The sequence below is a fragment of the Osmerus mordax genome, chromosome 14 (genome assembly GCF_038355195.1).
Source record: "Osmerus mordax isolate fOsmMor3 chromosome 14, fOsmMor3.pri, whole genome shotgun sequence".
Taxonomy (NCBI): domain Eukaryota; kingdom Metazoa; phylum Chordata; class Actinopteri; order Osmeriformes; family Osmeridae; genus Osmerus; species Osmerus mordax.
Window position 1 is genome coordinate 12,547,734 of NC_090063.1, and position 11,688 is coordinate 12,559,421.

Below are 11,688 nucleotides of genomic sequence, written 5' to 3' on the forward strand. Positions count from 1 at the left end.
CATCCACACCCACACACATTCCCCGGCCGTCCTTTCAACACGCTTGATCGGCGTAGAGAAACGGAGCCCCTCGTGCTTGGTTAAGTCATTCAGCTGAGGTGGGCAGGTGGGGCATCTCAAAACATTTCACATGAAGCTTAAAGTAGGAGCTTGTAGGTCCAAGAGGTTCCCAAACTGATGTTTCCTTACGCCCTGCGTGTGTATGTGTGTGTCCGAATGTCTGTGTGTGTATGTGTGTGTCCGAATGTCTGTGTGTGTGTGTATGTGCGTGTCCGAATGTCTGTGTGTGTATGTGTGTGTCAGAATGTCTGTGTGTGTATGTGAGTGGGCAGCGCTCGCACCAGAATCACAATAGAATTGGATCCCCCCAGCTAATTACTCCTAGGTGATGACAGTGCCACCCAAGACTTAGCACAATTAATTAGGCCCCAGATGTTGTTGCGGGGGCCCCTGGTTTCTCGCTCTGTATTTATGTTTTCTGGCATGGGTGCATTTTTTCCCCCCAAGAACAATTCTTTCCACCATCCACAAGGCTTGTTTAGTCTGCCGGCTCTGCGGCGCTGGAGTCTGACTCTCCACACACTCCAGCATCGTTATTAGTATCTCGTTACAATGGAGGGGGGGGGGGGGGGGGGGGGGGGCGGAGAGGGTGCAAGAGAGGAAGGAGAAAGGAAGGGGTAGAAGGGAAGGGCGGGGGGGAGGGGGGGGTTGCGAGCGAGCTAATGTGTCTGACCCTGGTGCGTTATCGAGTCGGGTGGTCCTCCGTTGTGCTCCTCTTCCTCGGTGCTCCGCGGGGAGACGGGGACCCTGAGACAGGTTTCATGTGGGAAGGTGGGGGGGGGGGTTGTTTTAGGAATGGGTGTCAGCAGTGGTCGAAGGAGCAGGACCACATCTCCACATGGTGTTTTGATCACGTTGTGTTTGGGAACACGAAGGCGAGGGGGGAGGCGGGGGGCTGAATCACCTCGAACCCTGCGCTCCGGCGGGGTAAACACCACCCTGAACCACATGACTTCATCTCTATGTATTTGTTTGTCAGTTGGGGCACCCTCCAATAATAAATAGGCCACCGTGCATTTTTGATGATGTATACGTGCGTGCGTGTGAGTGTTTTGCGGGCCGGCGGTGGAGGAGACAGAAATGTTTCAAAACACCTCGCAATGCTGTCAATTCCAAACCCGCACCATATGAATCCCACACACGCGTCCAGAGAGGGCTGTGTTAGTTTTTTCTTTTTTTCCTCTTTCTCTTTTTCTTTCTCTTCCTTCTCCCCCCCCCCCCCCCCTCATTCCTATAATTGAGACATAGAATGCTTCATTGAACAATTCTTATCTCAATTGCCCTGCCACACGCAGTCTGAGAGAAGGTCTTGTGGGAGTTTGTGTCATTTAAAGAGAGCCATTTATTTGTATTCCCGGCACTGAAATCAATTAAGAATCTGTAGAGTTTGAGGATTCCTCATCCTCGGAACAGACACACAAACAAACAAAGATAATATGAAACAGCGCAGATGTAATCTGGGACAGCACAGTTTGAATATCTGCTTTGTATATACAACAAGACAAACGGTGATGTTGCATGTTGCTGTCATGCTGTGTACTGTACAATGTGAGATTCCATTGGGTCACTACGCAGCTATGTCCCTCCCGAAACCCCCACCGGTAACAAACTCTCTTTTAGTGGAAAAGACAAAGAACTATGTCAGTTTAACCATGTAGAACTACATGGGAAATGGCAAAGATTTCTCTTTTTCCGTCCATTTAAAACACAATTAATTATTTTTTTAATCTAGGAGGCAAAAAAAGAAATACTTGATCCTAAGAGGATTTTCACACGTTGGAGTTCAGTCAGGTGCAGAGTGGCCTGATTGAATTACAGTGGGCAGAGACTTTGAAAAGACACTGTGGACTCCCAGTAAGGCCCTGGGACTTCTTTTATTAAGTGCATTCGACATGGAAGTCACAAATCACAGGCCTTCATTGGAGAATGAGTGGGGTGTGTGTGGGGGTGTGTCTGTGTGGGGGGGTGTCTGGGTGTGTGTGTGGGAGGGTGTGTACTCTTTAGCTTTGTGTGTGTGTGTGTGTGTGTGTGGTATCCCAGCTCCTTGCTAGCTCCCATCGCACTACGAAAAAGCCTCTTTCATTTAAAAGCGTCCCTCCTAAATCTTGGTAGCTCGCTCCAGTGCGGCCCACCCCTCGACAAAGCAGCTGAATGGGCCTGGCTCTTACAATACACAGTCAATTTCAGACACAATTAAAACAAGGGATGAAACCACAAAGAGAAGCCTAACCCAAACAATGGAGTCGGATGACAAAACAGCAAAAGGACCCACACTGGGGCGTTTGATTAAGCTATTGTTGCACCGCACAATGTACACCACTTTGCTGGCTTTTTCTCACATACACCTCATGTCAATCAAACCGGCCAGCTAGCCAAGTAGCTAAAGACCCCCCTCACCCTCATTTTTTGTTTTTTATTGTTCCCATACCAAAACCCCATACCCGTCACTGTCCAAAGTAATGCAAAGAAATCGAGGGAGTCATTAGCTTGCTTTTGCATCATTCTTCAACACAAGACTGGATCGGTGATGTGGGGTTTTTCAAATATATATTTTTGACCTTTTTTCAGCTTTATTTACCTTGAATGAGACAGTCAGAGAGAGGGGAGGGCATGCAGGAAATGTCCCAGGCTGAAATCGAACCCGGGCCCCTGCGGTAAGACCTTGGCCCATGTGGTACAGGCTCTAACCGGGGACCCCTCTGCATGCCCAAGGGCTATGTTTTGAAGACAATCAAATGACTTGTGCGCTTGATGTTGTAAAGTGATATGAAACTGGACCAGGATCAGTCCTGGTGCATTGTCACTGCCTTAGCTATCCTCCTGAGGATAGACAAAAGAAGTGACACACACTAACTAACGCCATGCAGCCCGCACAACCTTAAACTAACAAGCCGCCCCCAGGCCCACCACCACCTTCCCCTCCCATTTCATTTATCAGTCTGTGTTTTATACAAGCACCCCACCCTCCCCCAACACATACACAAACACACACACACCCCTCCACCCTCCCCACCAAAGTTGATAAATTCCCACAGTGGCTGTTGACCCAGCTGCCTTTGTCAAGTGCCTCGGCGGCAGGTGCTGTTTTCACGGCCACCCTGGCAGTCATGCAAACTGTTTAGAGGCGGCCGCTGACCCCCCCCCCCCCCCCCCCCAACCCCAGACACCCCCAACACCCACCCCCACCCCTTCGCCGCCACCCCGGACGCCGTTAACAGTGTTCGCCACCACCAATCCTCCAGGGACCGTCTCTCCCTTCTCTTTCTGCTTGGCTCCGTTTTGTTCCCCCCTCTCCCTCTCTATCTTTTTCTGGAACCATGCTCAGCCTGTCCCCACAAAGCCCCCCAGGGGCGGGGGTGGTGGGGGTGTCCAGGGGCTGGATGGGAACGGGATCTGCACCCGGGTTTGGGTGCTGATGGGAGCATGGGAATCGCCTCCTCCCCAAAGCCCCCCTGCTCCGCCGGGCATGCCCCTACACACTGCTATCAGTCAGCATGGCTGTCAATAGGAACACTCTCCCAGCCACTTGTGTCCAACAGCACACACAAACTAATGCCTGATTACTGCTCTTCCGTACTTACACTTACACACACGCCAAACGCCCTGTGCACGACCTATGATGAACACAATGAACGGCCTCATGCCTCCGCAGTCTCCGCATCACAAGACCGAACGAAACAGATATGCACACGGAGACCCCCAACCCCAATCAGAAGCGCTCCCTAACAACCCAGAAGTCCAGAGGTATCACATTGGCTTCCCCAGAGCCCGGAGCTGTGGTCATTAGAGGCCCTCAGCAGTGAGCAATGAAGCACACAGTGCTCTCCCATGCTCTCATCACTGCAGAACCCTACCTACGCAAATGCACTGACCTCACCACTTGCTCCCTCGCCTCGCTACCAGCACTCAGCTCCAGTCCAATTAGTGTGTGTGTATTTGTGTGTGTGCGTGTGTGTGTGCGTGCCTGGCCTGCTGGATATGTCAACATATTGCCTGAAGGAGCTTGTCTTGCCTCATTAGGCGGCCGTGTTTAGCCCAGTACAGTAGGGAGATGTTTAGAGTGCCTTGAATGCCTCTCTCTTTCTCTCAGACACACACATACACATTCAAGCAAGTCACCAGGCTCTTCACATTTGACCTCCATTACCTACAATGCAATATTATTTCCAGATTTGAAGAGCGTGATTTCGACTTCCCACTACGCCTCATTTGGTGGAGTGCGTGCATATTTGTCTTGATATGAAATTATCACTGTGTGCGTGTGTGTGTGTGTGTGTGCGTGCGTGATGTTTTGCCTCTGCGCATGTGGCTTGTGGATGTTTACGCTTGTGTGTCTTTGAGGGGAGTTTTTGCTCATACCCCATATGTGTTATGGATATCAGCGTGACTCCACTGTGGTGGTGTTCCAGTATGCGTGTAAGTGTGTGTGTACGTCCACGATCCTCGCACTGACCTCTGCTCTCTCTGTGGCCCCCCTCCTCCCTTCTCCCTCCCTCCCTTCAGACCCCAGGTCCCTAAAGAGTGCCAGAGGCAGGTGGAGCCCCCGGAGCTGCTGGGCACGGTGTGCTCCAGGCAGTGTAAGAACGGACACTGCACCCCCACCGGGAAGTGCTGCTGCGCCCGTGGCTGGGAAGGGCCCTTCTGCAGAGTGGGTGAGTCCACGCCATTGGACTACCTACCTTCCTGCTTAGTTGTTATATATAACGCCATTTCAAGATCGTTCCATTTCCTTGCATAAGACACCAGAGTGCAGTACGAGTTCTCCTGAGCACATGCCGATAAGGTCACAATGTCATCTGTGGAAATTGATTAGTGGTCTGTTAGTCAACTGTGTTCATTGATTTGATGGATTGATATGTTGGATGACAGTTCCCTACATCATGTGGTATTAAAACCCTCTTGATTAAAACGTGATAATCAAATCCTGTGTCCTGGTTGTGACTCTCGCTCTCTCGCTATGACCCTCCCTCCCTCAGCCAAGTGTGAGCCCGGCTGTCGCAACGGAGGCGTGTGCGTGGAGCCCAATAAGTGCCTGTGCAAGAGGGGCTACTCCGGCGCCCAGTGTGAGAAGGGAGAGCCGGGCCTGCCCAACGACCAGGACAAGGACGGCATCCTGGACCACCTCATCGACATGACCTCCTACCTGCTGGACCTGACCAGCTACATCGTATAGGGGCACGGGAAGGGGTCCAGCCCCCCTGCCCACCAGTAGACTCAGAGTACACCAACCCCCCCCCCCCCCTCATCCATCTCCACCCAGCCAGCCTCCCCCAGAGAGGGTTTCTTTAATCCTTACCCGCTCTGACTCGCACACGTTGACACTCCAACACTCCTCAGACGCCGCCTGTCCTCGGACGGCTCGTCGACATCGCGTCGCCACCCCGGCTCTGCCCCCTCCTTACGCCCATAAGCTACTAGGTCTTGAGCCGTAAGGCTGCACTTCATAAGCCCTGCAGACAGGAACAGAAGGGAGATGGTGAGTGCAGTCCAAATATGGTCGTCAGTCTCAGGTCTCAACTCAGACCCCCAGCAGATATCCTCGGTATTAGAACTCCAAACCTTGCTAAGCTTCAGTGGAGACCCCGTACATTCTGTTGAATAGGACCGGAAGTTTTTGGCCACCAGTTTGACATCTCTGGGGTGTCAGTTGCAGTGCAGGTGGGAACTCCAAAATGGGGTCAACAGGAACAGTAACACACCGCAAGGCAAGTTGATGCCAAGGCTGAAGACCCACAATACACTTTGTGTCTATTGAAAAACCTCAACATGATCCTAACAGTCTACATACAGGAATGTGCTTTATTATCGAAAACCAAGCTGAAAACTATGATAATCCTATGTACCATCTCTGAACTATTGTATAACAAGAAAGAGCTAGTACTGTTATTGTGTTCCAGAAGATTTGCAGTTGCGTGAGTTATTTTACTGTCCCACCACTCATTTGAGGTCATATACCTTAGATAAACCATTGCCAGTTTTATATACTCAAAATGGAGACCTAAGCTTCACGCACTATTACCTATGGTCATAATTTTATTTCATTTTCAAGTGCAAATTGTTTCATTATGGGGAGAATGCTCTGCAACACCAGTGATATTGTCACTCAACCACATTGACACAAAGCTCACTTTATTTCTCACTGAATAAACACACACTCATAACTCGCTACACTCAACTCCAGTTGTTTAAATAAAGGGAAAGAGTATAGTGATGTATATTTCATATAGAGCTGAACTAAGTACTACTTAGCCTTGCGAAATAATATAGCATTACTATTGTTTTGATAGAGGAGGGTTTATTTTTTTAAGCGTAATAATATATGGGAGAGAAGGGGTGTTTATAGAAGTGGTTTTACATTAAGCTTGTAAATTCATGTCATTACATTTTTATCTTTTTTCCCGCCTACACGTATGCAGTGTTTTTTTCCTCACCCTGTTTTGAAAGGATCGCAATGACACGTGTGTTTTGCAGTTAACGTAGCGCATGTCCAGACCCGCGTATAGGACACGGAGACTTAAACACCCCCTCCCTCTCCGCGTCAAATTCCCCTTGTGACATTCTGCCTCATAACGACTGTCGGACCTTTGTCTCCGTTTCGAGAGTGATCAAAGGTAAAGTTAGACCACCACCACTGGAAACGGTGCCCAGTCAGTCCCGGGTCGGTCGGTGTAGATCAGATTAAAGATTAGGTTTCTGAAGATCTACCTAATGCAGGGTGACACTCCGATGAAAAAGAAGGGAGACATGTCAAGTTTGATTTTCTTCCCTCCACTTTTGTTGATCTGTATCAAATGGAGAAGAAAAAGGCAAGAACACTGAACTCATCACAAAACCTAGATCAAAAGTGTCTCCAGCCAGCCAAATGACAATTAAACTCAGACTGCAAAGTTATCTGGAGCTCAATCAATGTATTGTTTTTCTCTCAGTGAACTGTATAAACACACGCACACAATAGTCAATGTCCATGAAAATCAGGAACCAACAACCAAATTATATATTAATCCTGACATAACTTGCCAGCTAAGTCTGGTGTCTCAGATTTAACAACAACAAAAAACTCAAACTCTTGCATCTTGTGCCATTGTGTCTCAGGGCCTGTTCCCCACACATATCAGAATGTGAACTTTTGTACGATTAGTTCCCATTCTGATCATGGTTTCTGACACGTGTCCCAGTTCACTCAGTTTGTTTGTCACTGATTTTAAAGTTTGTCCTCAACCTTATGCCTCGTTTGTGCTTTTTAAAAATCAACTCTACCTGGAATAGCAAGTCACAATGAATTCATGCTGTAAAGTTGATACTATAATTTTTTAGCACTTAATGTGAAAGTTGCATTGTAGCTGCTGAGACAGCATGGTGTGAATAGCCTAACCTTTTTTCATTATTTAAGTAGTTACGCAAATAGAAAATAAGAAGTTATTTAAGTTCTCTACGTTGTTTTTACCACTGTATGTGATGATTTTTTTGGATCATGTATTGTATCTGTAAATAAAACTAGGCCTATCTTTGTTTCTTTTCAGAAATATCAATATGTCTATTAAAGTTTATAGCATGTCTGAAATGCTTCTGCCATCTGTCATCTGTTTGACTAATTGAAGTATAGCCTACTAGTCAAAGAACTATGTTAAATTTTCAACTTTCATATCGGCCTTCTACATGACCCGACCAGTAACAATGTGTTTGAGTCATCCTAACCCTAAACTTTATCCCTGTTTCAGTCATGAAGTCTGGAAAAACGTGTGGTCCAACAGATAGCACTTGTGTTTGAACTACATTTCCCAAGTTTGAGTTTTTCAAGAGAACTGTCAAAACGGTGTAACTGTAGTCTAGCTAACTATTCTGGCATACCAGGAATTTAATTATTTCTGAGGCGCCACTCACAGAATTTCCTGTCAAGGGGGTACCTCTCGCTGCCTAGGTAAAGTGTACAGTGGAGAGGGATGTTGAGAAAATGATTGGGCACCACCTGGGCCAATGTGGCCCTCGGCCCAAGGTTTTTCCTCAACGCTCGCTTGAATGGAAAAGTATGTTTGGGAAGGGTGGTCTCTTCTGTTGACCGAGGGTACAGAGAGAGAAGGAATGTTGATTTTTGAAACGTCTGGTAAGAACGAAAATCAATTCCACTCTGATATTGTAAGGGATTAATTGTCTATAACCTAAATTGGTATGGCTTTGACAATAAAATCCCCTATTTATCCCATTTCATCACAGCGATAAGAATCTGTCATGTAAGGGTTGAAGAAAACAATTGACAAAAGTTTGCATCATTGATGAGGAGTCTAATATATTCTACTGTACTCTAGCCTAGAGCATGTACTCTGCTCTAGGTTTCTCTGTTCTCCTTTCCCCTTTCCTCCTCTATCCTCCTTTCACTTCACGTCTGGGGAAAAAAAAGTTTTGAAAGGTCGAAGTTATATTTTCGAAAATAAGTTATGAAAAAAGGTTTTGAAAGGTTGAAAAAAAGTTTGGGAAAAAAAGGTTTGCATCATTGATGAGTAATTGATGAGGACTCAAGTGTACTCTTCTCTGCTTTACTCTGTTATAGGCTTCTCTGTTCTCATCTTCCCACTCCTTCTCTCTTCTCTCCTTACACTGTGTATGTGAAAAAAAAGTTTCGAAAGGTTTAATAATTATTTACGAAAAAAGGTTTGTCCCATGGATGAGTACTTGATGAGGACTACTTTGTTGTATTCTGCTCTTCTTTTTATCTTCTCCCCTCCTCTCTCCTATCCTCTTCTTTCACTTCACGTGAAGAAACTTTTGAAAGGTTGAAAAAATATTTTCGAAAATATATATGTCTATTCGAACATTTTACATTTGTGGATGTGAGTTTTCAGTAGTATGGATGTGTGTGAACGTTTCATATGTGAATGTGTAAGGACAGTCTGAATTATTGCCTCAACGGACCCTCATACTTTTGTATTGAAGGAACAAAGCCTTAATTTAAATTCCAAATTAATGGATCTCTACACATCACACACGCAGGCGTACTAAAGAAACCTCCTTGGTCGCCGGCATTATTCATTTCCTTGCTAAAATATCAATCAAGGTGCTGCTGTGCGAGGACAGAGGAGAACGTGGAGAGACCACCCACCTCAGCGCTCTAGCACACGGACGTATTTAGAGGAACGCAACACTAAGTTGTCTGCGCACTGTTTGGAGCCAATCAACATTGCGTAAAGTGGAACTGGGCAATTGTGCTTCAAAGTATTTGGCTTTATACACTATCTGTGGCATGAATCATGACTTTTTCATTTGGAACGGGTTTCTTTTTCCCCTCCCAGCGGGCCTACGCCTGGCTATCTTTCATAAACAATGTAACCCAGCACTTTCAGTAAGCATGGCGACCCTGTATACTAAATATTTGTAGGACCAAGATGCCTGGAAGTGCATGCTATACTATTGTGTACACCAGGAAAATAGTCCGTCCAACCAATACTTACGGTGTGGCAGGAGGGGAGACGGAGAGAGAACAACAAAAACAATCATGTCAGCTAGATTTTTAAAATTTATTTTTTCAATTCTCTCTATTTTTCCATGAAAATGTTGCGGTTGACCAAGCAACAATCTCTTAACAAGCTTAAATGTTTTCAGGGCGGTGTCAATGTAAACTGAAATCCAGCCAAATGAGACCACAGTAGGCTAATTTCGTATTGTGTATACTGTATGTACAGGAATGATGAGAGACGGAGAGAGAGAACATGAAAAAAGGAACGACAGGCTGACTGGAAGACTGACTTACTGACTGACAAGCAGACTGAGGTGGCGTCCCTCCTTATAGCTTCTTCTGCCAAGCTCCACAGACCCTAGAGTAAGGTAAAGTAACTACACCCGACTCTTGATTTGACGGCAATGACGTCTGCTCCGGGCCTGCCTCGACACCTGAAAGAAATGTTTGTTGCCGGCCTCGTGGCGCGTGATTCATTGTTTCCGTGTGAGCTAATTGTACGGTTCCATTTTACAATGGCAGAGGACAAGCGCAATGAGTCACCGCGAGGCCAGTCGTACGTGTCTAACGTAAAGGCTTATGTCAGAAGGAATGATGTGTTACATTGTGTCATCTCCAAGCTGCTTGGGCCATATGCGCCATACTGATTGAGACATATACACACAGTCTCCTGTGTCTCTTGTATGACTTTGACTTAAAACATGGCCCCAGCTAAATTGATTGATGTGAGAACATTGTAATTGACCAAAGTAAACATTTACGAGTGTGTGCGTGTGTGTTTGTGTCAATCCCTGGTTATATATCTGGTGTTGTCACAGTCCTAATTGCGTGGTGTGTTCTATTACATCATGTGTTTACTTATGGCTGAGTCTAGTCTATATTACACTACTGGTGTAATGTACAACCGAGGCAAGCTGAAGTCTGATACTACCTCCCTGATGAAGACACGCTCTCCAGCCAAAGGTTGCTGTCTTTTCTCCTTGCCTCGTTTATCCAGTGCTTATCACATATCAAAACAAAACTAGGGGCAAAAAATTACTGACCACAGTGTAGTAAGAGTGGGAATGTGAATGTCTTTTGTAAATGTTTCAACATGTCTGAGTAGACTTCTTTTTCTATATGAATATTTTTATTTCTCTCATCTCTTGATCTCTCCCTGGCAGTTATTTCTTCCGCTGCTGTGTGTATGTGATGTCATTATCTGTCATGAGCGTTTTAAGTCCCATCTTTCTGTCTTGGTTTATCTCTTTCCTCTGTTTCTGTCCATCCTCCCTCACCATCCTGCAACTTCTCCCCTCTCCCCCTTACCTAATCTCTTTCTCTCACACCTCTCCCTCACAGTCCACCCTCCCTCTTCTCTACTTCTATCCCTTTTGTACCTTCATCCCTTTCTCCCTCTCCTCCTTCCTCCCTCTCTCCCTCTCCTCCTTCCTCCCTCTCTCCCTCTCCTCCTTCCACCCTCTCTCCCTCTCCTCCTTCCTCCCTCTCTCCCTCTCCTCCTTCCTCCCTCTCTCCCTCTCCTCCTTCCTCCCTCTCTCCCTCTCCCTCTCCTCCTTCCTCCCTCTCTCCCTCTCCTCCTTCCTCCCTTTCTCCCTCTCCTCCTTCCTCCCTCTCTCCCTGGTCCTGGATACAGAGCCTGTTTACTGCCTCCAGGCTTCAGAACTGATTCGCATCCATGAAATGATGCAATTAAGGTTCCCACTGGGGTCCAATCTGTCATGTAAACACATGCACAACTCCCCTGCTCCAACCAAGATGTTGTGTTTTTTGGTGTGAATAACCTGAGGGAGACAGGTAAGAGATTTTGGGGGACAGGGTGGGTGAGGTGGGAAGGAGGGGAAGGGAGAGGAAGGAGTGTGATAGGAGCTCTTTATTGCAGCGCCCGTAAATGTTTTATTGAGTCGGACGTGTCAGCTCACACACGGCTGGGGGAGACACGGTGAAGCAGCCAGGCTCCCCCAGGGCTGTGTGTGTCTGTCTGTCTATGTGTGTCTTATCACCAGTGTGTGCATGAATGCATGTGTATTTGTGCACGTGTGTGTATACTCGTGTGTGAATGTGTGTGTGTGTATACCTGCGTGTGTGCGTGCTTGCACGTGTGTGTATGAGCATGGGTGGCTGTCAAGGACGACACATCTCCTTTCTGTCTGCTTCCTGTCTCAGTGATTTCCAGCCAGGCT

The 11,688-nt window shown here is 46.9% G+C and overlaps 1 protein-coding gene across 1 annotated transcript in view; it reads left to right on the plus strand.

The window, feature by feature from the left end:
- Positions 1–7,612, plus strand: part of hhip (hedgehog interacting protein) — a 31,098-nt gene extending 23,486 nt beyond the window's left edge. Inside the window, exons 12-13 of the mRNA XM_067250511.1 lie at positions 4,564–4,712; positions 5,037–7,612. Coding sequence (XP_067106612.1) covers positions 4,564–4,712; positions 5,037–5,233 — 346 coding nt within the window. The 3' untranslated portion in view covers positions 5,234–7,612. The remainder of the gene's footprint in view (positions 1–4,563; positions 4,713–5,036) is intronic.
- The last annotated feature ends 4,076 nt before the right edge of the window (positions 7,613–11,688 follow it).